Source organism: Canis lupus, chromosome 13 (assembly GCF_003254725.2).
Source record: "Canis lupus dingo isolate Sandy chromosome 13, ASM325472v2, whole genome shotgun sequence".
Lineage (NCBI taxonomy): Eukaryota > Metazoa > Chordata > Mammalia > Carnivora > Canidae > Canis > Canis lupus.
Window position 1 is genome coordinate 20,523,839 of NC_064255.1, and position 26,377 is coordinate 20,550,215.

The window sequence follows — 26,377 nt, forward strand, 5'->3', positions numbered from 1 at the left end:
ACCATCAAAGCTCCTCAGAACAGGAAATGCTATTAGATGCCCCAACCCACTTTTTTAAAAAAGCAGTATTTATTGTCCTTTTTCGGATTATAAAAACAATACAGGATCATGGTATTTGGAAAATACAAAAATGTATACAGCATAGAAATCGGTGATACTCCCAAGAGTAGAGATAACCAAGCTTAAACATTTTTATTTTTACAAAATCGGGACGTTACTGTACAAAATGGTTGTATATTTTTAATGTAACATTTGTCTAACTCCCCATATCCTCTGAGAATATTTTAAAGGATAATAATGCTCCAATGTTTGAAAATGCCATAATTCATTTAATTATTGCTACTCATTGGATTTGAAGTTCTTTTAAGATTTTGCTATTATTTGTTAAGTATCATAATTAAACAAACTTGCTTGTAACTCTTCTGAAAATCTGTTTTTTCCCCTAAATTACTATAATAAAGTAATTTCGGTCTAAATTTGGGCTGCTTCCAAGGGAAGTAGAAGGTAAAGACATGTTCTATTAATTGGGTCTCTCTCTCTCTCTCTCTCTCTCTCTCTCTCTCTCTCTCTCTCGTTTTCCTGATTTCCAAACACCAATTTGGGGGATTTCTGCTTCATGATTAGTAACATTAAGCGACTTCTATTATCTTTGACCAAGCATGTTTGTCTGTTTTTTACATACCCCGTTCTTCAATCTATTCCACTACAATCAGGAAAACAAAGTTTTTGTTTCATTTGAAATTCCCCCTTCCCTTAGAAAAAAAGGCGATAGTCTTATCAAAAATATTTTATTTACAAAAAAATCAATTATACTATACATCCTATCCTGGAAATACATTGAATAATTGCTAAAATAAATACAGGCAATTAATTCAATCTTTTATAAGAATGAGAGAATTTGACATTTGAAAGTTATCAAAGCTTAACTTAGAACATAAATAGTTAAAAAGGCAAACTCAAGTTTCAGTTTCATTTATTGGCATGCTGTGTGTTTCGTTTCCCACAAACTCTCTGGTCAGTGAGTCTGGGTTGCAGAATGATCTGTACCTTTTTGTACATCGAAGGTAGAATGTGCAGCTTTTTCTTGGGCAGGATAGATGGAGCATAGACATCTGCATGGAAAGGAAGCAGAATGGCAGAAGCACAAGGTTGAACACTTCTCCACATTCACACTCCACTTCATCCCAACATTTTTTTAATGCAATGACCCGTGTATTTGATTGTTTCTAACACAGGTCTACACAGCACCAGCTACAAGGCAAGATGGTTCATGTCAAAAGCCAAACTGGATAACTGAGGCCCTTGAAGTAGTTAAATTAGCCAGGTTAAGGTTACCAGGTTCATCAATTTTTTTTTTTTATGTGCCAATTCTTGATACACGTATTAAACCTTGATATTATTTTGACTACGTAAACATATCTATGTAGGCCAATAGCAGGACAGAAGAAGCAATTATCTGTATAAATTCAGGAAAAAAAATCCTCCCTAGGAAGTAGAAGAGGAGCTTGAATGTGCCAGTTTTGTATCTATAGGCTTAACACTGACTAAAATGTATCCAACTCACCCCTGTAAACCTCATGTAAAGTGAACTGGCAAGCTGAAAAAAAAAAAAAAAAAGACAGGTAAATTATGTTCCATATGTAGACAGGATCTGGTAAATTCAGGCCACAGAACAAAATGATGAACTGTATTGTATTTATCCAAGTAACACAGATCATTTTTTCCACTCTCCAATTTACTCAGCCTGAGAAAACACTGCCAGAAATCTTCACATTTGTCCAGTGCCGGATGCTTAGTGTTTTCTCTCAAGGACTAGCATTCCCTTTTTTCGTTTAAATCTCATGAAAAATTGCACTTTTCTACCCCCTTGGCCTTGATTTTCAATGATTTCTTTTCTTTTTTCTTTTTTGTACACGTAAGTATGTATTTCTTACTCCCAAAGTGTGACAGGTATATTGGCCTTTTCTAAAGGTAAAAAAAAAAATTAAAATATTGAAAGTTTTAAGTATTTTCCACGGAAATAAACTATTCCATTTTAAAAGGTAGAGAGAGAGAGAAACATTTTATTCTTTCTATCATGAACAACATCAGTCAACCAAGCTTCACATTTTGGGTAGGTTTTTTTTTTTTTCAGTATGAATTTTTTCAGAACTTATTTTAATAATAATAAAAAAGAACAGGTGTATTTTGGCAGAGAAGTAAAATATAGAATATGCAAAATTTGTTTTAAAAATTGGCATACAAAATTTTAAAACACAGTACAATTATATAAAAATACAGCACAGCCAACGGCCTTTAAAATTTCCTTTGGCATCTCATTTGGTAGAGTTAAACAGAAAATCCTTTCTAAAAAAAAAAAAAAAAAAACAAACAAATTAGCTATCAACACAGTCCATAAGTTAGGTTGTATATGTTGAAAGAACTTTTCCTTGAGTTTCCAAAATCCTTTTCTTCCATGATAACCCACATAAAGCATGGCTAGTGAGGTATATAGGGCAAACACTGTTAGGCGGATGTACAGTAAGGAAAAAGTGCATAAACAAAGAATGCTTCCCACTTTCATAGAAATAACAGGTTAAATCTGAGTTTCTTCTCATGGATGTCTTGTTTTACTTTGGCAGAATCAAAATAAACCCATAGAAATGTCTTTGTTCAAGTCCCAGCAGCAGTGATATGTCTCCTTTGGTGGCATTATCGGATGCCACGATACTGTACAGTCCCGAGAGGAACTAAGGTTTTGTGTGTGTCTGCGTGCGTGACTGCAAACGTCAAACAACAGAAGATCATACATCGAGCACCATGTCATACTGTTGTCCCTTCTTCCTCCTGCCACACTTATTGATGAGAACCACATACAGCGTCAAAAGCATGACCCAATAGCATGCATAGAGCAACGTTCCAACAATGAGAACTGTCTGCTTGGATTCTGAGAATGGCTTTTTAGATTCCTTATAAATGGTGAAAATCACACCACCCAGGAGGATTGTAAACCAAACCGATACTGGAATGAGTCCTATGAAATTAACGACAATGGTTTTCCTTCCAGATGTGCCCCACCCAGCTTTGTTTATCGTGGCAATGGCAAACATTTTGGCAGGAAGTAAACTTGACATGTATAGCACTGAGTAGAGGGACATGAAGACCATGACAATATTTCCTCTAAGGCAGCTGGCAAAGGAGGATTTTATGAGACCTACTAACTGGACAGTTAACAAGAAGAGGAGGATGTTCCAAATTTTACCCCTGTAGAAGAGCTGGATCACTGTGGCAATGAGAAAGAAAGGGAAGAATCCAGTGATAACGGCCTCATAGGTCATCCACAAGTGATGTTTATGGAACCACATCGCATTGTACAGCCACTCTCGGAAGTAGGACTTGCTCCAGCGGGTCTGCTGGTTTAACCATCTGAGATACTCTATAGGCGTCTCCGTAAGGCACTTGGATCGAGCTGTGTATTTTGTTGCATAGCCCAGACTCAGCACTCGGTTCGTTAGATGCCGGTCGTCCCCAAAACTACATTGGCTGCCCATAAATTCCTGATTGTACCAGTCTTCCACAAATTCATGCAGCAAGGAGTTTCTGTACATTCCCAGAGGTCCACTAATGCACTGGACACACCCAAAATAAGACTGGCAGGCCCTTTCTATGTTAAAAGCCATCCAGTATCTCACACTGCTGAGGAAGGAGATCCAGGAATCATACTTGTTTAAAATCTGCAAGAAGGAAACAAAAAAAAAAAGGATAAATAAAAGGGAAGCCTTCACTAATACCAACAAAATCGGTGCCATCGTGAGGTTACTACCTAGAGCGATGTTTGTTGTTTGATCCTCCTAGGTTAGTTAGCCGTCCTTCTTTTTGACATGGTTATATTTTGTTTTCTCTGATTCTGTGTTCCGAGATTAATCTGATAAATTGTGTGCATGCGTTTAGTTTTTGATGAGCAATACTTTCTCTACTTCGTGACTCTGTCCTCGTTTTTGTTGGGCTTTTTAAAATTTTTCTTGTTGTTATGCTATAATAGTCAGCATTTTTTTTTAGGCATTACTTCTCAGATCCTAAATTCTCCCACTCTCTCCTACCATGTAAGATCTGAAAGGTTTTTAAGTCTTAATCTCTCCTGTTCTGGTTAATTTCCAGCTCATTCAATTCTATCAATTTTCTTCCTCTTTCTTTCCCTCTTTTATGCAATGCCAGTGATAAACTGTTTGTTCTGGCCTCTCCCCAAAACTTAAATCCTGAAATCATGCTTTATGTAAAGGCTACTGAAACTTATCAGCTTTTTCTTGGCAAGATTTCTAAATTCTTTCCTCCATCTCGATTTTGCTCGGTTCTCATCTGGATTTCGCATGCTTCCTCTTTTACCACCAACCAGGCTGTTTCTTTGTCTTTTCCAGGCATTGTCTTTGCCATTTTATACGTACACCATGCATGTATAAAATGGGTTATACAGCAATGCAATACCTAATTTTTAAACTCCGGTTTCCATGTGCCTCTCACCTTTTGCTAAAATCACATTTGCAAAGCACTCATTTTAATCTTCACATATTTTCAGGTATTCACATATATATTCATTTCCCATCCCACAGATTCCAAGTTGCCTTCGTTAATATTTGCTTCATTGTTTCTCCATTTATAGCCAATAATGGGAAATCAATAGTAATTAGTGAGAAATAAATCATAATCAGAAAACCGACTTGCTAATTGTTCCTTTGCCTTTCTTACCAGTATAAATATGAGTTGCTACTTCTCTTTTCCTCTTTTGTAACCTAATTTGGATTTTTAATCAACTACATATTGACCAGCTTTTAAATACCTAGGTATAAAACACAGCATCCATCTCTGCCCTTCTTCCATTCTTTTTTTACCTTCTCAACTAAATGAACTCCAATATCAAGATTTTACCAGAACATTAAGTTATGGTTCAAGAAGATATGATAGAAATCATTACACATTTAAATTAATTGTGTATAACTTATCAGCCAAAACAGACAAGAATTATATCCCAGGGTTAAGCAAAAAAATCCTTTTTTTTTTTTTTCAATTTAGAAAAGAGGAAATAAAGTGGGTCCAAGGCACATACTAACATGTCACTAGCACCAAAAGCAACATCTGATAGAGTGTTTTGTGTATAATAAATATATGTTCAATGAATCAAAGAGTATAATGAAAAGTAAGTCATGCAGAAAGTGAAGCTGATCTGCACCTGGACATCTCCCCCGACACCTCCAACCATGGGGTCTTCTTCTAAAACTTTCACCATCTCCACAGATGAGGCAGGGTCAAGCATGGTGTCTGAATCACAAACCTGCAAAGAAGTAGCAATGAGTTAAAGAAAAGGAAGAAGCACAAGTGTGGTCAATGCAGTCAACATTGAGCATCCATATTATGCCTTCAGCTTTATTGTCACAGGGCCTCAATAAGCCAGTATTGCAGGGATGACGGTTTGTTCTGTCATGACCAATACAAAGAGCAAGCTTGATATCGAAGGAAATGGCATAGCTAGATAGACCAGCTGAAGTGATGTGCTAGGTGTGTCTTACAGGCTAACCAGTTCGTCTTGGTTTACCATGGATGTTCCTTATCTTGGCAATGAAAAGTCTTATGTCCCAGGTAACACACTAGTTTTCCAGGACTTAGGAAACACATTAGGTTGGTCACCACGGAGATCTTTTATTGTTGTTACTGTTGCCTTAAATAAGCCCTCTAGGCAGCTTATCCCTCAGGTCTGAATGAGGGTCAGAAAATTCTATTGAAAGGGAGGCATGTTTAACAACAAATTTCCTCCCCTATTTTATTTATTTACTTTTTAAAGATTTTATTTATTTGTGTATTTATTCATGAGAGACACACAGAGAGAGGCAAAGACACCGGCAGAGGGAGAAACAGGCTTCCTGTGGGGAGCCTGATGTGGGATGTGGGACTTGGTCCCAAGACCCCGGTATCAAGACCTGAGCCAAAGGCAGATGTTCAACCGCTGAGCCACCGAGGTGCCCTCCCTCTCCTATTTTAATATGGTGACTAAAAGGCAGAAGAGTAATTCCCCTACATCTGTTGTATACTTTTGAAGCAAGATGTCCATATGAGCTGGACTTAGCAGTTGACAGAGCAACGAGAAGGGAACTAGCTTGATCTGCAGACCACCTTCCTATTCTAAACCATTAAGTACTCAACTAGCCTTTTGTACATAAAAACAAATGTAAATTATCATAAGCCATTCTAGAAATGCCATTAGTTGTTCTTGAAGACAATCTTTATATAGGTCTAAAAAAGTAATTCTGAAACCAAACCAAACTACAATTTCAAGAAAATTATTGGGATTAATCTCTACCAGTGAACCTCTGACAGACAGTTCTGTTGGAGGTCCAAGGGGGCAGGGTTATAATTACTTTTCTTTCCAGCCTGATTTCTGAGCCAGTTGGAAAATGAAACAGAAGAATAAAAGAGAGGAGAAACCAAAAGATCACATGTCTAATCCTAAAGCTAATACAGAGAACAGAGCTTATACCTGTGGAATAGCAGGTGTCATAATTATGTTCCCAGTATTAGACAGACTTATAAAGTCCAAATAGCATCTGAGTGGGGTCGGCCTCCTCCTACAGGTAAAGTGCATTCCCTTCTAAAGGTATAGCAGGTGCTGGCTTCTTGGTGGTAATCCACACCCAGAAGAAAGGGGGAAGGAGGAGCCAGCTACCCCTTCTCCCATCCTCAGCTATCAGATTAAATCACTTGTCCTAGGAAGGAAAGAGTGAGGAAGGCTACTACCTTTCCCTCCAGGTGGGTTATACCTGGGGACAGAGCTTCTTCCACGTGATCAAAGAAAATCAGAAGGAGGAAAAGTGCTCCCATCTCTCTATCTCTGATTAATACCAGTTAGACATAGTCCCCATATTCTTTTCTGGGGACTGCAGCAAAGCCTAGTAGATAAAAATTAATGAGAGTTGACCTGTAATGAACCAGTTTCACACCCCCATCCAAACAACATAGAACATAATTGAGATGGGAGAGTTATCAGCAATTCCCAATATTTTGCCATCTATTCTGACCACTGGATGGATTTAATCAAGATTAAGCCTATTTATTTATATCAAAAGTAATTATCTTTATAGTTCTCCATACTACTTTATTAAAATAGTAGGGATCTGGGACAGCTGGGTGGCTCAGTGGTCGAGTGTCTACCTGTGGCTCAGGTCACGAACCTAGGGTCCTGGATCATAAGTCCTATATCAGGTTCCCCACAGGGAACCTGCCTCTGCCTCTGCCTGTGTCTCTGCCTCGGTGTGTGAGTCACTCATGAATAAATAAATATTTAAAAATAAAATAAAATAGTAGAGATCTGATATACCAGTTTTGAATGAAAAAAAAAAACAAAAACCTAGTAACTTGTAAAAGCATAAACTAAGTTGAAAGGGTCTCTCTCTCTCTCTCTCTCTCTCTCTCTCTCTATATATATATATATATATATATAAATAGCATGAGTCTCTCACATAATTAGTTAAGGAATTTCAACATTTTTAAAAACGTGTCTGCATGGGCAGCCCGGATGGCTCAGCTGTTTAGTGCCGCCTTCAGCCCAGGGCCTGATCCTGGAGACCTGGGATCGAGTCCCACATCAGGCTCCCTGCATGGAGCCTGCTTCTCCCTCTGCCTGTGTCTTTGCCTCTCTCTCTCTCTCCCTCTCTCTGTCTTTCATGAATTAAAAAAAAAAAAAAAGTGTCTGCCTCTGTTTTACTAACAGCTATATTTTTCTGAAACAAACATGGATTAATATATATTTTTGAAAACATTAATGAATAATGTTGGTGAAAACAATTTAAATGCATTATTGAAGCTTGTAAATTAAGAAGGATGTAGGGTATTCAGTTATAACCACTTATTTTGTTTTATTTCATTTCTTAGCATTCTATTTTGGTCCAGCATGAGCTCACTTATTTAGGCAACAGCAAGGCATTGGTTTTTCACTGTAGAAAGCAGGATTTTACTAATACTTGGGTTCATATGCAAGCCTCAGAAGCCTCAACAAATTTCTCCCAAAGTGACCTTTTACCTCCCTTGTGTCTTGCAAGGGAGAAGGGTGTCTTTGGATGGCTTGTCTTTGGATGGCTGCAAACCTGTTCGGCCTCTAAGGAGGGTAGAAGGGTGAAGGCAAGAGTTCAGCCCACCTTTAGAATCCAGGATCCCAAGCTTATGGCCACACCCACCTCTATTGACTCAGGCTGGGACAGGTATAGCCGGAAAGCTAAAATAAGACTAAAAATAACAGGAAGGGGGCAATCTAGAATTAATGTTCAAGTAACCCCGCCTTGTGAGCACAGGCAAGCCAAGGGAACTGCCCTGTTGAAATGACTAAACTTCTGAGGCTCTGAATATTTAAATTGGTCCTGTCCCTCCCAGTTTCCAACAGCAAAGCGCCAGCAGTTCTGAGAGAGACTGTTCTCCTGGTGGGTTTAAGTGTCAGAAGGGAAAGCTCCCAGATCCCTGCTACAGCAGGATCACAGAGCTTTAAAGAAGTACAATTTCTGTGACTCGCTTCAGCAGCACATATACCCAACTGAGAACAATATAGAGAAGGTTAACATGGTCCCTGAGTATGGACAACGTGCAAAGTTGTGAAGCATTCCATATTTTAAAAAGAGAAGAAAGAAGATAAATAAGTTCGATGTCTGGATTTCTGGATGCACTTTGGTGACCAAATGCCAGCTAGAAAGCCATCATCGGTGACAATCAGCATGTATGCCCATGGACCTAATGGTATGTGTTTATGAGTATCTAAAGAGTGTGACTTTAGCTCCTCTGAAAATCAAGATAGTGCGAACAGGATTTCTAGTTGTCTCCCCACCAGTTAATAACAAGTATGTAATTCCATAAATGTTGGCTATTTAGCTCTAGGCTAGAAACTGGGGGGGGGGGGGGACACAGCCAGTGGACACAGAGTTTGACCTCACCTAAGGACAAAATACAGGCTGTGATTAGCACCCAGGAAACAATTAGAAAGCAAATCTCTCCACACTGAATATCTCACTGTCATTTGTCTAAACCACATGATCACTAGTCATAAGATTTCTCACTAGGAGATATGGAAATGAAGCAAAGTCATCAAGTTTTCACTAAAATGAGTGGAAAATGTCAAGACAGAATGACATTTTGGGGAGGAACCAGCCACCTCAGTCTTAACCACAGAATCATCAACTGAAGTGCCTATGACTACCACTCCTCCTTCTTCCTCCTTCTCTGCAGTCAAGAGGTTAATAGCCTTTCCTTCCCTCCCTATTTAAAACAACGGTTGACAAAATAAGGTCTTCAGGCCAAGTCTAGCCTGCCACCTGTTTTGATACAGTCTGTGGGCTTAAAAAAAATGGTTTTTATCTTTAAAAATAATGTAAAAATTCATTAAAAAAATATTATTTTGTTGCACATGGAAATTATATGAAACTCAAATTTCAGTATCCATAAATAAAGTTGTATTGGAGCTCAAGCATATTCATTCATTGTCATATCAGCTATAGCTGCTTTCACACTAAAACAGCAAAGTGGAATAGTTGTAATGGAGACCATATGGCCTGCAAAGCCTAATAGTTACTATCAGGCCTTTTACAAGCAAAGTTTGCCAACCCTGAGACTAAAATAATTGGTTGCAGGGGGAGGGTTCTCTTTCATTAAAAAAAAAAAAAAAAAAAAAAAAGGTTGAGATTAAATGTATTCTAAACCCAATTTTAATTCTAGTGGATTTTTAAAAAACATTGCCTCCATCGTCATGTGTTATAAAGAACAGTAAATGCATAGAAGGTGTAAAGTACATCATTAGGTAAAGCAGATTTTTTTTCTTTGGCCAACATTGGCTTATTATAAGGGCAAATGGCCCCAGATTAAGTCCTGGGTCCTGTATCTGACTACTTCTGTGACCTTTAACAAGCCATTGACCATCATCATGGTTCTGGAGTGAGACACTGCACATCAAAGTACCTTGTAAAGTACAAAGGACTGTAGAGAGGTACACCATTAATATAAGGTAATAATTCTTACCTTTTTATACTCACTAAGTAACCCTAACCTAAGGGATCATGACAATTCTTACCACAAATAGATGGCTTAGTAGAGAATCTCTAAAATGACCATGGGAATTGATTACATATCAAGGTACTTTTATCCCAATAAACAAATTCAAATGTGTCTGCAACTATAATTCAGTTACAAACTATTAGTTTAGTGATGCCTGGGTGGCTCAGCGGTTGAGCATCTGCTTTCAGCTCAGGTTGTGATCGTGGAGTCTCAGGATCGAATCCCGCATTGGGCTCCCTGCATGGAGCCTGCTTCTCCCTTTGCCTGTGTCTCTGCCTCTCTCTGTGTGTCTCTCATGAATAAATAAATATTTTTAAAAACTATTAGTTTATAGTCTATTATATAAGTTAATTGACTATAAATTCATTCCAACTTATCTCACTGATCTTAAAGTGAATCTACCTCACTACAATTTAAACAAAAATCTCCTTTAGAAATATTCCTACCTCTTCTACAAAACACAGTTCAAATCTAAGACCGAAGTCTAAAATCTCAAGTCTCCGGGTTTTACTTTTTTTTAAATGTTTCACTTTTCAAAACGTGTTTCCTTTTGAAACTGCCTGGTGGATCTCCCCACCCCCACCTCCAGCCCCATACCACTTCAAAGGGCATTGAGAGCTATACAGATTAAGAGAAAATCTTAATTACTCTGGCTGCCTTCAATGAGGAAACAGGTTGAAAATAAATCAGGACCCCTTCTGCTGCTACTGTCTTTATCCCTTGCCTGCTTACAAGACTTGACCCTTCATCTTAACCTTGACCCAGTGAAACTATTTTTTTCTATAGTGTGTGGAATGTACACTTGGTCGTGACCTTGCTACCAGCCTTCTTGACACAGCTTTACCATGAAGTAAATGGAGTCTCCCTCATCCCTCCTTTCCCTGGAGACATTTCTCTAGTGAAAAGGGATAGGCCAGACCAACAATAACAAAAATCACAAATAGTTATTTACTAGCAAACACAAGATCGTGCCAGTCTCCTTGAATTCTTACAGTATAATACCAGAGGAAACACTCTGCTGTGGAAGAGAAAGCACTATGCAAATATTGGAACCAAACAGATCTGTCCCAATCCGCCATTCACCAAGTTTATCTAAACCTGGACTAGCTTCTTGACTTTAGTGTCCTCACATCATCTTCCTAAGCCTCTACCACTCAGATGAAAAATGTGGTTAATCATATCCACCTAAAGTTTGTTGTATTGGTAAGTTAATTCGATAATGCATGTAAAGCACTTAAGAATGGTTAGCTCATAGTAAATGCTCAATAAAAGGAAGACATAAAGTGGTAAACCTAAACCAGAAGTGACAAACCAAAAACAGAGGCCCCAACTAAGGACACTAATCCAATGAGAAGTGGATTACTTTTTTACTATCACTTTTTACTATCACTATAAATAAGTGATGGCTCACTGAGAGAGCAAGAAGCCAGTGCCTACACCATACCCAATAAGCTGAAGTTAAGCAAACTGAATTCTGAGCAGGCAATGTAAAATCCTTAGATTGGGTTGTTTACAAGAGAAAAGAAATTAAAAAAAAAATAGAGAGTAGTTTGCTGCTAATGAGTATTCATTTATAGCCTTGAATGTACTCTTGGGGTGTAAAGTGTGAAAGTTGCTCCTATAGCAAAGGGTAGATCCTGGGTTTAAAACTTACAAAAGTATTTGTTGTATTTTTTTTTAAGATTTATTTATTCATGAAAGAGAGAGAGAGAGAGAGGCAGAGATAAGGTAGAGGGAGAAGCAGGCTCCATGCAGGGAGTTCAATGTGGGACTTGATCCCAGGACTCCAGGATCATGCCTTGAGCCAAAGGCAGATGCCCAACCACTGAGCCACCCAGGCGTCCCATGTTTGTTGTATCTTGACTTCGTATCTCATTGCCATTGTATCTGCTGAATGTGATACTATTTAAAATAGGAACATACTCTTTGGTTTTATAAGTACATAAACATACAGGGCAGAATTTTACTTTTTAAATCTGGACTTGAAGACTCAATTATCTGCTAAAAATGAATCCATAATTTGGATGGGACCATAAACATGCAGAAGATGGTGGAAACTAAAGTTAGAATGGAAAATAACCTTCACAAAAACAGAATATCACACACAATTTAAAATTTCTCATATAACCAACAAGGTCACTCAAAAGTTCATGGTACACAATAATTAACTTTATTATAGCAAACCTCTAGGACTTTATCAACATTGCATGATGCTTTCAATTTTTAAAAATCTTGATTTTTCTATTTATTTGTATTCTAGATAAACGGAATTTGCAAATGCAGCTAAATTTACCAGCCTCAGATTAAAGTGGCAAATACAAGAATCATAAAATCTAAGACTTATAGAGCTAAAAAGACTCTTTGAAATTAGTTAGTAAAACCATTCCAGAAAAAAATACTCTCCAAGAAAGAGAAAGGTAATCTTTCTTTTGTAAGAGGGAAGAATGAGGAAGACCATCTTTTCTTACATCAATTAAGTTTATGGCAAGGGATTCTAAATCTAGCCAATGAACATCTAAGACAATCATAGACATCTAAGCAATTTGGCCCTTCTCTGTTGCTTTTTAAAAAAAGAATTAGGAAGATATATGCCTTCCCTGGTAGAATGAATTATCCAAATTTTTGTAAAATAATTACTGTCCTTCATCAACCTAGAATCTCTTCAAAACATTAAGGTTAAAAAAGAAGTCATTTGGTCATTCTCTTTTCTTTTTAGGAAGGCTTAAACATGAGTGAAAGTCCTAGAAGGTGCAAAACAAAGGTGACAAGCCAGCTGGGAACGTGGGAAGCCAAATGTTGACACCTCTAAGGCTTAAGTCATGAAACACCCCTATTCCAAATGGTTGGAATTCTCATTCTAAAGAAAGGAATCAGGAAATCCCATAATGATGGCACTTAACTCAGGACCTAAATTCAAGATTCCAAATTTGGGGGGAACAGCAGGTTAAAAATGAAAGTGAGGGGAGCCTGACTGGCTCAGTTGGTTGAGTGTACAAGTTCGAGCCCCATGTTGGGTGTAGAGATTACTTGAAAATAGAATCTTAGGGACACCTGGTTGGCTCAGTGGTTGAGCGTCTGCCTTTGGCTCAGCTCGTGATCCCCGGGTACTGGGATGGAGTCCCATCTCGGGCTCCCCACAGGGAGCCTGCTTCTCCCTCTGCTTATGTCTCAGCCTCTCTCAGTCTCTCATGAATAAATAAATAAAAATCATTTAAAATAAATAAATAAATAATTTGAGTCCTTAGCATTGAATTCAGCACCAACAGTTATAACTGACACCTAAACAAAGTTCACCTAACAAACATATTTTCTCCATAAGGCAATCAGAGCCTTGTGCTCAGGAACACTAGCCAGCACTTCAGCAGGACACTTGAGGGGCATTTTAAACAGCTGCATGACCAAGAAAAAGCCCAACAATGTGAAAAACATGATACCAAGTAGATTATGAAGTTCCTTGTTATACTGTACTGTACCGTGTTCAGTACAGTTTCTAGCACAGTCTTCTTTGACCTCAGTTGGGAACATGCACATCAGGTGACTCAAATTTTTTTGCTGTTCCACACGTCTGCAAATGATCACAAAAGCACTGCAAGTACTGATTTGGGGGTTACACATACACTTTAGTGAGTAAGGTAATCTACAAACACAGACTCCATGAATAATGAAGGTCAACTCTACAATTATGAATAATTTAGTCTCACTTGTCTCCTGCTAAAAGGAACATGGATACCTAGGACACTGTCAGATTAAATTAATAATAAATGGTCTCCTATTAAAAATAAAACAAGACAAAATCAGAGAGGGGAGACAAACCATAAGAGACTTTTAATCCTAGGAAGCAAACTGAGGGTCGCTGGAGGGAGGGGGAGGATGGGGTAACCCGGTGATGGGCATGAAGGAGGGCAAGTGATGTGATGAGAACTGGGTGTGATAGAAGACTGAGGAATCACTGACCTCTACCTCTGACACCAATAATACAGTGTATGTTAATTACTTGAATTTAAATAAAATGTTTTTAAAAAGAAACAACAAATAAACAAACAAAAAAAAACGGGGAGTGGCGCCTGGGTGGCTCAGTTGGTTAAGCCGCTGCTTTCGGGGTCAGGTCATGATCCCAGGGTCCTGGGATTGAGTCCCCTATTGGACTCCTTGCTTGGCAAAGCCTGCTTCTCCCTCTGCCCCCCCCCCCCACTTGTGCATGCACACACTCTCTCTCTCAAATGAATAAATAAAATCTTAAAAAAAAAGTTGTCTTCTATCATCTTCACTGGTAGACCATATTTATACTTATTATAGATTTTCCCATCAGAAAATCCCTAATACCACACATCAGGGGATATTGTCAGTTACCCTTGTCACACAGACCAGTGCCCGCTATGCTGTAATATCCACGTTCAGTAATAGGACATAAGAATAAAGAAATTCTATAATCTAGGTATCAAAGTACACCTAAAAACGTCTTCTGATGTTAAGAAGTAACAAACAAACGAAAATGAAAAGCAAATACAACATAACCTGAAAACTGTTTCCAAAATAGGGGAAAATTAGAAAGGTATATGCTGTCAAGTATCAGACTTGAGAATCTATGGGTCATGTATTTGCTGTGGAGGATTTTAATTTTGCTCATTGTCCATTTCCATACTTTTAAACACACCATCAGCAGCATATGTTACTATGGTAAATAAAAAAGCTAACAGAAGTACTAATTTGAGGGACGCCTGGGTGGCTCAGCAGTTGAGCATCTGCCTTTGGCCCAGGATGTGATCCTGGGGTCCCGAGATCGAGTCCCGCATCGGGCTCCCTGCATGGAGCCTGCTTCTTCCTCTGCCTGTGTCTGTCTGTCTGTCTGTCTCTCTCTGTGTGTCTCTCGCAAATAAATAAAATCTTTTTTAAAAAAAAGTATTATTTTAAAAAGGTAAAAAAGACTTTTGCCCTACTTTACTTAAGCCATTCCAAACAGATCAGAATCTCTTTTTGGGAAAAAAAAAAAAAGTTCTCTCCAGAAAATGCTTTGATTCAAAATTCAGAAAATCTTCCCTATTCTCCCCTTCGTTTCTCAATTCCTTCTTTTCTCACTTCATTACTGATGTTTTCCTACATTCTTTACCTCTGAAAGCAGCCTCTAGCACCCCGGGTGAATTTGCTACCTTCTGCTTTCTCTTAGACTAAAGCGTCCCTCTACATTCTAGAGCAGTGTTGATTATCTGGATGGCTTTAGGCTGAGACAGTAGTCGGTCAAGAAGACTAGAGGTGAAAACAGAGAGGCGGAGGGACAGGCAGCAGAGCCTCGCTCTGGTGGAGAGCAGAGGGAACCAACCGAGAGAGCCCAGGTGTGTGTGTAGAAAGGTTAACCTTGAGATGGGAAGTGAACTTGGGTACCTTTGCAACTGTAAACAAGAACAGAAAAGAAGAATCCTGACAGCATTCAGAAGCAGGACTTTTGATTTTCTCTTGTTAGGAGGCAGACTCATGCATGAGCAGTTGGGGAGGACTCTGGATGGGTGCTCGGAGAGTGGTGAAGGCATGAAATAATAGGTCATGAGAGCAACAAGCAAGACATCTACTCGACATCGGGTGGAAAGAGGGCTAACCAGTGCCCAAGAGCCTGGAGGAAACCAATCGTCTTGGCCATGTCTGCACAGCTAAGCAGTGTCTTCAGCCATAACACGAATGATGGGAAAAGGGGATTTGGGAGGAGCAGCCTTAAAAAAAGAAAAGCAAGCATGTGAGCAGATGGTCCTGTTTCTGCCCAGCCCTTATTTTCTCTTGTGTATGAGCACCCAAACTTTACTTCCTACTTTCTGTAGGCAATCGGCTCTCCACATTCAGTCACTTGTAATGTTTAGTAGCCACCATCCTTTGACCCCTCTCCGTCTTTCTGTGGCTTCTGCTTTGTAATGCTCAGACCCTGGGTCAGTCAGAATGGATGGTGAGAATGCACTGATTTGAGCCTTATGACATTTCCATTTTTATAGGGCACACATGGTTAAGTATCGGGGAGCCGATGAATGCCAAAAGATTTTCTACCCTAGTGTGAGTGCTTGGAATGGGCTAAAAATTCCAGCAGGATTCAGAGTGGGTCTATACCTGAAGTCCTCAGCCCTGATGGAAGGCGAGTTCTCAAGCCTGATTTGGGCTCTAGCAAGGAGGTTACTCTAACATTTCATAGTTTGTATTATTTTGCCCTGGTCAGGCACAATGTCAGGTCGTCAAGGATACAAACAAAATTCAAAACAAGAATGATGGGAGAAAGAGATTTGGGAGGAATAGGCTTTAAAAAAAAAAAAAAAAGAAAGAAAGAAAGAAAAGAAAAGAAAACCTTCACAATGACAATCTGATTAGAAATGACAAATGTAGCAATCGTTTTAATTAGAATTAAAGGCAAAATATCAAAACACGCTTCCTCATTTTAGGACCAGAGCCTCATTCTTCAAACCCTCTCTAGAAGTTCCCTGACCATCTCATCACTTCCTTTAAAAGGACTGCTTCATCCTCTATCTGGGCCTGAAGTTGCATTATGAAAACCCATAAAAATGTCCTGAGTTAACTAAAATTACCTCAACTGCGACGGTTCTAAAAATTAGGAGACTAGGAGAAACTTAGGAGTGAAACTCTATCAATTCCCTAGAAGAGATTAACACGCAGGTTGGTATCAACTGGAAAAAAATAATGCCTTGCGGGCCACCTGGGTGGCTTTGTGGTTGAGCATCTGCCTTTGGCTCAGGTCATGATCCTGGGGTCCTGGGATCGAGTCCTGCATCAGGCTCCCCATATGGAGCCTACTTCTCCCTCTACCTATGTCTCTGCCTCTCTCTGTCTGTAATGAATAAATAAATACAATCTTTTTTTTAAAAATGCCTCAAAACTCTTCAGATATTAACCAAAATTAACCCCATGGTCCTCACAAACCCCTTGTGAGATTGGTTTACTCTATGCAGGAAACTCTATGCAAGGGAGGTGGTCCTGCTTGAGGTCACCCAGCTAGCGATACTTGGACTCTGCAGCCACTGCCCATTGGCATCCTATTACACAAAGCATGTCATCCCACTGGGCATGACTTTGCGGGAATAAAAGTCCCTAAAGTATATGATAGGTCTTCTGAAAAGAAGCATTTCACCTATGTGAGGACAGGGAGGGTGTCCCAATGGATTTTCTTAAATCAGAGACATGTCTCCCTTTTCCAAATCATCATGGCCAAAACCCAACTAAAGTATCTGCAGGAAAATTGCAACCAGCAAACTCACAGGGACGCTACTAACATTCTAAAGAAAGCTTCTACTAAGAGGGGAGAAGCCCCAGGGCCAGCAGTCAGGGAATTAATGACAGACACAGCCTGTCTCATTTTCATGAGACCAAACACCATCACAAATGCTTTCAAAGGTCAAGTGCAGTGAGTGAGGTAATGCTGTTTGGGGAGTGAAATAAACATTACTTCGCTTTTGCTCTGGGAAGGGTTTTTTGTGTGTGTGTGTTTGTTTTTCTCCCTTTTTTGTTTTCCTTTTCTTTCTGTCTTTCAGTTTTGAATTCCTTCGCCTTTTAAATCAAAATTGTTCTCACCACCCCCATTTTGCCCAGTCTCTGTGAAAAACGTTTTATAGCCATCTCTCGAGCCTGCAGATTTTCTCAAGACCCTTCTGCTCGGCAGACACTATTTTCTTACAAGGCTGGAGATTTTAAGACTGTGGAAAATGACGTTGGATTTGACTTGGCAGAAGCAAGGGGGCAGAGAAGGTAAGGGAGGGGGGCAGAGAAGGAAGGAAGGGTCTCCTGTTCAAAATAATCTTGATTTCCAACCAATAACACTGGAGAAGTTAAGCATTTTCGTAGATAGTCTTAACAGTTACACAAGATTTTTTTTTTTCCCTCCCTTTCAAAATGTGCTTTCAACAGTCATGCTGTTTTCAAAAGAACTGAAAGGAGTACTGTGTTCAGAGGGACAAGGATGGGCTATAGCATATGCCTGCAGAGATACAAAAGCTGCTTTATTTAAATGTATGTTTGCCCTGGCAGGAATTCGGAAACCTACCTGTACATAATCCACACTTCGTCCCAGTGCTCTGAAGGCCGTGTACATGACTTCTCTTTTTCCACCCCATTTTTGCATGATGCAAATACTTTTGTTGGACAAGACCAACTGGGTGACATGTTGCGAGCTTTCTTTATGTGACTCATCCGTCTCACCAGGACCTTTCTCGTGGAAGTTGTTCTTCCAGATATAAGTGGCTGATTTGTCCCTGCCCATGACTTCGCTAAAGATGTCCATCATATAAAGGTCATCTTCCGAGTTCCCATCTATGACCATGACAACTTTAATCCCAGGGTAGGTTAGCCTCTTCACAGATTGCAAACATTTTCGTAAGTAGTCTGGATCTTCTTGATAGGCAGCGATGCAAAGAGCAACAGTCTTGTTCAATTTGATGGGTGTTTCTAGGGATTTCTTCATTTTTCGATGCTCCAAAAAGGCAAACAGGCTTTGGATGATGAGGTGTGATGCTAAAAAGGCACCATACAGTCCAAAAGAGAAGTAGTAATTATCTGTTTGGATAAATTGGTAGCCAACAATGTAAGCAGCTGTGATTCCAAGGAGGAGAGACACTCCAAAAAGTGTGGTTCCAATTATTCTCAGGATGCATAGAAACCTCTCACAATGCATCTGTAATATAATCAAAGGATACTCTTGGTTAGCCACTCCGGTCCCGTACTTGTTATAAACATGGTATCATGGGGAGTATTGGACGAGAAGCACTTGGGAGCTCCAACCTCACTTTTTCACTTAACCAGTTGTGTGACTTTCTATACCTCAGGTTTGCTCATTTGCAAAATAGATGCCTATTTTGGATCTATCTATTTAGGTTGCCCTTCTGGTACACCTCAGAGGGCTGTTTCAAGAATCAAATGAGATGATGGTGACAAGGTGGTACTGAAAACCATAATGTGTTAAACAAATACATGCAAGTATTATTTTAGATACGTTAGATCATTTACCTAAGGATGCACTCTATGGAGGTGGTCATAGCTAGGTGTAGAACCTAAACATCCTAGTGAGCAAGGCATTCTTCCTACACCACGTTACTCCGAACCCCCCAATACTGACCAGTGAAAAATAGATAGGAGATTTTGCTAAATTTCATCTCTTCTCCAATCCAAACCCCTCAGCTCACATCCTTTCCATGCAGCCAGCTGAGGTTGGAGATCAGGATATCTGGATTCTAGTACTAACTCTTCCAACAACTAGCTGTGTGACCTTGAGAAAGCCACTTTACCCCTCTGAGCCTCAGGGTTTTTTAATCTATTAAAAGAGGGAGTTTAGACTCCAAATCTCTGTTGACATTAAAAGTTCTTCATGCCTGGGGATCCTGCACATACATCTATCAAGCCCTGGTAATTCTGATTTGCATTCCTTTGTTCAGAAGTCTCTTTCCTCCATCCACCAGCACTAACACCAGATGGTTAAATCCTGGGGATCAGAGAGCTTACTGTAACAGAGTAAGCACACAATAAATGTTTATAGAAATGATTCATAAGTTAAGGAAGAAATAGCACCATGCTTAATTTCAACAGGTAAATTTCCCATCCTCTCGAAGCTCTAATACATTATACCGGAGACACATTTCAGCTTTTAATAACAGCCAGTTGTGTGCTCCTCCCTATAGTTTGTGTGTGTCCTGAATAAGGTTTCGAACATCCAGAGTATAGGAGGACAATTTCTTTTTTCTTTTTTTTTCTTTTTCTTTTTTTTTTTTTTTATATTTCCTAAAGTATCTCCAAAGCTGAATGCATTAGAGTTACCTGGTAGACTTGTTATTTTGTTTTTCTTTTGGGTTCCCTGGACCCAGGGCCAGTGTGTGGTGGAAAGGTTTCCCAGACATCCAACAAACAATTGTGGGTGTCCCACAATTTAACTCAATCCTGACACCATCTACCTAATAGTATCAGACTCCAGGGTTTAGTCCTACAAGACTGCTTCCCATCTCCCCAACTTCAGTCCCAAGCCCAGGTTGTGACCTATACATCATCTGACCCACCAGTTATAGATCAGAGGTTCACAAGCCCCACCCACCTTGTGTTTGATTAGTTTGCTAGAGTGGCTCACAAACTCAGGAAACCTGTCTGCTCACTAGATTACTGATTTATTATAAAAAGGACCTAACCCAGGAGCAGCCAGATAAAAGATCTGGGGAAAGGGCACAGAGCTTCCATGCCTCTCCAAGAGCACCACTTTTCTCAAATCTCGGTGTGTTCACCAACCCAGAAGCCCTCTCAACTCTCTTCTGTGTTTTAATTTAACTCAATCTCTAGCCCCACTCAGCTCCCCAGAGGTTTGGGGGTGGGACTAGATGCTCCAATCCTCTAATCAAACGGTTGGCTCCATTGGCAACCAGTCTTCACCCTTACTTTGAAGGTCTTAAAGTCACTTAACAGAAGAAAAGACACCCGTGTCTCACTTCAATGTACCAAGGGTTTTAGAAGCTCTGCCCTGAACAAGATGAAGACCAAATATGTATTTCTTATTATAAGTCACAATAAGAACTTTTCACACAAAGCTTATTTTCTTCCTCTTTCAATAATGAACTATAATGAAGGACACAGTTGGCATAAATGCAGTGTCCCGATCTTCAATCATTCACACTGACTTCAGGGTTTTCATCCTATCTATGTATAATTAATACTTAACCTTATTCTTTAATTCAACCAGCTTTTGAAAGCTGAGTAAATCTACTCTAAGTGGAAACTTAAAGTAAGCAATTATCTCTGCACAGTCTCTTGCTGGATATGCTGTTTCTATTTTTCCGACTCTGACATTGACTTAAAATTGAATGTCCACGTAGCACCCAGTATGATGCTGGTTGTTACTCATTGTGTGGTCAACACATCGCTCAGATCCAAGAGGCACCATTCATATTCCACTGAGGTGGTCCTGAGTGGATATGCATTATGCTTTGGGGACCCTTTGCATGACTGGCTCATCAATCGTGCTTCCTCTCCTACGCACAGACTGCTTGACGTGGCTGGCCCTGGTGTTCCAGCTTTTGGAAACCCGAGATGGGCCACTTCCAATAAAGACTTGAGGGAGAGTCAGGAGCAATCTCTTTTCCTTCCACAGGCTTGATGCACATACCAACAAATTCCCCGGGGGGATTGCAGAACCCAAAGATAGAGGGATCTTGGTTTTTGAATTCCCACGTGGAAGGGAGCCAGCCACCAATCAGGAAGACCTGCCTTGGACACTGAGTTAGCAAGAAATAATTTCTGGGTGTGTGTGTGTTTTTTTTTTTTTTTTTTTTTTACCCACTGTGAATTGAGTCTACCTCCCCCTCACTTATACAACCAGGGTAATGCAAAGCAGCCTGGTGACCAGGATTCCAGCTTGTGGACATTATTTTCCTTTGTTAAGTGGAGCTAATAGTATTTGTCAAGGACCTTCACAGAGCTGCAGTGAGGAGCCAAATCAAAGTGTTTCTTGAAAGGGTTTTACAAAACCAAAAGACACAATGCAGTTTGAAATATCGGCTAACAAGGAAGCTGAAACAACAGTACACAGATGCGGTCCCCTTCGCATCCTTCCATAGGACATCAGAGACTGATTAAGGTAATCACAACACAATGGAAAATTCACGGTGCTGGGGAACAGTGAAATGTTGAGTTTCCAGTGAAAGGCAAGAGAGCACAGCATCCCTTGTTAATTCAAACAGCTGACAGGATGCTGAAAACTCCCATCGGGCACTTTAACCAATGCCTAAAGGTGCGGGGAGCACCAGACTTGGAACTTGACGTTTCCAAGACGTGAGTCATTCTCACAAGAGTGAAAAATTTCAAGGAGACCAAAACGCTCTGCCAGGGAGAAGCTGAAGTGTGTGTTTCGCTTGTGTTTAAAATCACCAGAGCCAGCAAAAGAACTGCCTGCCATTCTTTTCCATTATTCACATTTTCCTTGCTTTTATCAGCACACGTGGACAAAGAGAGTGTGCACATAGCATCTGCTGGCCACAGCTGAAGTGGGAACACCCTCTTACATCATAGGAGTCTACAGAATGTCCCTTTGAAGCCTGGGAAAAGCTGCTAGTAAACCACAGCAACATGACTAAAATCGAACCTATTTCGGCGACGTATCAGATTGTTGCCTGGTATGACACAGGCGACATCTCTGGCCAGGCCAAAGGGCAAAAGGCACATTTCAGAGCCAGCTTTCCCGAGGGAATACATTGATCTCAAGGAGTGACACGCAGAGTGTTTCTTTATAATTTCCCCCAGGGCAATTTCAGAGATATGGGCACCATATGTGTGAGACTTTGGGAGACAATCCTCAATTCAGATTCTGTTTCATAAGCAAACTCTCCTTGTCAGACATATGGCTTGATTGTTAAATTGGGAAATATGGTTAGTTCCATCCTGGATCATAAGAGTCTACTGCTACATAGAAAGGGGATTTAGAAATCCACCTTCCAGTAGTATTTAAGACCTAAAACCTGGATTCTTTTTTTCTGCCCAAATCAAACTTTAATTGATTTTTAAGCTACTATTACACCTGATACTAATTATTCACTAACTACTAGTCTTCACGGAATTCTAAGCCAAACCAAATGTTTGAGAATACCTTAATGTACAATAATATAAGTCCCACAAAGTCAACAGATTTTTTAAAAATCTATTTTCACTCATGTGCCTCAAGGACATACAACACTGCCTGGCTTATGGGTGGTATTTAGTAAATATTTGCTGAGTGAATGGATGGGACTTTATGCATCCACATCATCCTTGGCATCACTATTATATCCACTAACATTCACCGTTCATTAGGTTCCTGGCACCTGGGCAAGCTCTGTCTGTTTTGTTGAGTAGCATGATCCTATTTAATCTTAACTTTAAATGGTAAATGTACTCTTAATCTCATGTTACAAATAACATTTACATAGGACGAGGAAACCAAGACTCTTAAGTATTCAAGTAACTTGTCCACAGTCACAAAATCAGGAGTAGAATCCACATGGTAGCATAATGCCAGATTAGAGTATTCTCAGTAAATATTTTCTGAATACATTTGAATCATCATGACAAAAGAGGCAGCATCCTTTTGTGTCTGGTTAATACAACATGTTGTGTGAGGACATGTTAGAAATGAACTTTCCTGCTACCATGGAAAATGGGGAATTGACACTCAGGTACAGATACGAGATCAGCCCACACTCAGGGAAGATTTCTGGGCTCATATACTTTTCTATGCAGATGCAGCCCAAAAGGGCATAGAATGACACTATCCCAGAGAAAACTAGTGGTTCCATCTATACAGTATCAGTTCTATTAATGCTTGCAGCCAAAATCCTGCTTTACCATAAGAAAGGCACTCCTGCCTTCGTTTTTCCACCTGTAGAGCAGATATAAGCCTTGCTGTTAGCTCACATACCCCAAGTACTTCTCTACAGGTCATTGGGTATCAGCCTTTTTTTTCCCCTTTGATGTCTTATTAACCAGAAAGCAATGTGGAATGAGCTAGAAGGACAGCTGCTCTCACAGCTTCTTAAAGTGGTCCTTCTGTTTGGAATCTGGGAGAAGAGAAGTGAATGCAAATTAGTCCTCAGCATCTGGGAAAGGCTACAGAGATTAGGGCCAAGTGAGATCTCTTCAGAGAGGTATTAGCTTACCACTCCCTTCTAAAATGATTCCTCCACCCTACCCTTTCTTCACTCCCTGTGATTCTCCCCAGACCCTGCTGGATTTTCTAACTAGTCCTATATATACTCTACAGCTACAGAGATTTCATGATCTCAACAAACTGTGTGTTCTTGTACCAAAAACAGGGTCTGGCACATAGTAGGCATGCAATAAAGACATTCTGAATAAATGAATTAGTCCTTTTGGACTCAGGCAGTCAATGCAGACAAAGAACAGACCCCTCTCCTATCTCCGCTGCAGGGTCAATGAATGTATGTTGAACCCTTAAGACTACTTACCCCTCTACCAGCAAGGTTTTTCTTTATTTTTAAAAAATTTCTTGCCCTTGGGATGTCTGGATGGCTCAGTGATTGAGCATCTGCCTTCAGCTCAGGTCATGATCCAAGGGTCCTGGGATCGAGTCCCACATCAGGCTCCCCACGGGGAGTCTGCTTTTCCCTCTGCCTGTGTCTCTGTCTCTCTCTGTGTCTCATGAATAAATAAAATCTTAAAAAAAAAAATTTCTTGCCCAACTATCTAAATGTAATGGTTGTAGGGAGTACCAGGCCAGCTGTAGAAGATCTTTGGATAAGTCAGAAAAGGCAAGTGGCCTTCCAAAAGCATTTCCAGAAATTGCTCCAGTTACAATTTGAGGAACCTTATGAATCCAGAGGTCAAGTCTGGGACATGGAGGGTAATGAGGTAATCTCTTATCAACTTGAAATCTGGTACTCTTACAATATTTATTGTCTACTGATCCATATACTGTTTCGTGTTTGGATCTAATAACTCGGGTGTGTGTATACTTGCGGGTGCATGCATGCACACCTACACGTCTCTGGAATCAAACTGAATTGGGATAGATTCCTGGCTCTTTCTTTTAATGGTGCGGTCTCACTGAACAAGTTACATAATACTTGACATCTTCAGTTTCCTTCATCTAAGATAAAATGGAAATCATCATGTTGATTCCACAAGACAGATTTTTAAAATTAAGAGAGAGGGGATGCCTGGGTGGCTCAGTGGTTGAGCATCTGCCTTTGGCTCAGGGAGTGGTCCTGGAGTCCCGGGATCAAGTCCCGCATCGGACTCTCTGCATGGAGCCTGCTTCTCCCTCTGCCTGTGTCTCTGCCTCTCTCTGTGGGTCTCTCATGAATGAATGAATGAATGAATGAATGAATGAATAAATAAAGTCTTTTAAAAAAAGAGCATGGTGTTTCTAAATAAACAAATAAATAAAATTAAAAGAGAACTCACAAGTATCTAAATAAAGTACCAACAGTTAGAGCTCAGTGATGTTCACTCTCTGCCACTTGTTGCCCTCCTGCTAATCAGTCAGACTCTCCTTCCCTTAATAAGGGATAATCGTGGCATAGTGAGCATAGCTGGGCTGGGAAGAAATGGATTCAAGCCCAAGCTCTGCCTTATATTAGATATCTGACAAACTGAGTGTTCCTGTGAATGAGCCATGTGTCCTTAGACAATCAGTATCTCTGAACTTCAAATTTGGGGGATTAGGGTTGAAACTTCATTAATTGTCATATCATAACCACCCATAGCTGAGTATCTATCAGGATGAATGTATGTTGCAATGTGGGCATGCTCTTCACCTGAAGGAGGAATACAAAGAGTAATAAATTCCTCTCGGTATCTACTCCCTGAGCCTCATTTCCTCATCTGCTAAATAGAAATACAACCTCTTGGCGGGCTTCCTGTAAGTAGGCAAGGAATATATATATTTATCTCAGGTTCAATGGGATACTAACAGCTTCAATGTCTTAAGGTAAAGGGAGAGTAACTTAACTGATGGAGTGCACTTGTTCCTCTTCCTTATTATATCCTAAAATCCACTGAAGACTAGGTTGCTGTCTTTTGAACTGGTAGCCAATATTTAGACACACAAAGACCAAATGGAGATACGTAAAGGACATTTACTTAGCGAATGCATTGCTCAAAATCACATCTCATAAATAGCAGACCTGGTTCGAGAACACAGGTTTTCTTTACCCCGAACTTGTATCTACAGATCAAATCATATGTAGAATGATTAGAATTAAGAATATTAACTTAGGTGACACTAGCAAGGATCCTGGAAACCTGCCTCTTGGTGATATAAGACATACTCTGCTTGTAGGCATTTGCTTGCTAAGAATAAGTTACGAAGGTATGATGAGCAAAGGTAGAAAGAAGAGGTTCCCAAATTTTGATGTACATCCACATTACTGGGGCATCTGTAAAATCTACTCCTGGGTGCCTCTTGAAACATTCTGGGTTAATTGGTTGGTATAGGGTGGCTACAGAGCATCAGTAGTTTTCAAATCTCCTTATGCGATTCTCATTGCAACAAAGTGTGGCAATCACTGGGTTAAAGTCTAAGAAAACTTCAATGATTTATTTGCATTGACACACATACACATCCCTCCTGTGTATTGTTGCTACTGTTCTTGACCAGAAATCCGAGGTAAAAGTACCCAAAGAAAGCCTCTCAACAGTCTTCACATTATAGCACATTACCCTCTGGGACATATTAGAGCACATGACCCTCAGCTTGTCCCCTTCTGACCTCCTCTCCTTCTCTGGCTTTGAAGTTGGCCTTTGTCTTACCAGTCCCACTGCATTGATCCTAGCAGAGACCCTGGAGCCAAGCTTGCAAGGTTAGGCTTGAGGCCTG

At 40.0% G+C, this 26,377-nt stretch overlaps 1 protein-coding gene and 1 non-coding gene across 3 annotated transcripts in view; one reads left to right on the top strand and one right to left on the bottom strand.

The window, feature by feature from the left end:
• Positions 1-2,033: 2,033 nt before the first annotated feature.
• The window catches only part of HAS2 (hyaluronan synthase 2), a 34,987-nt gene continuing 10,643 nt past the window's right edge, over positions 2,034-26,377 (bottom strand). For both annotated transcript variants that reach the window (XM_049092637.1, XM_049092636.1), the window contains exons 4-6: positions 18,083-18,709; positions 5,204-5,305; positions 2,034-3,713 (exon numbers count right to left, since the gene is read on the bottom strand). In XM_049092637.1, the coding sequence (XP_048948594.1) occupies positions 2,784-3,713; positions 5,204-5,305; positions 18,083-18,709 (1,659 nt within the window). In that variant the 3' untranslated portion in view covers positions 2,034-2,783. The remainder of the gene's footprint in view (positions 3,714-5,203; positions 5,306-18,082; positions 18,710-26,377) is intronic.
• LOC112662572 (U6 spliceosomal RNA) lies at positions 8,519-8,626 on the top strand. Its single transcript, XR_003138665.1, has one exon. It is a non-coding gene; the product is annotated as a U6 spliceosomal RNA (small nuclear RNA).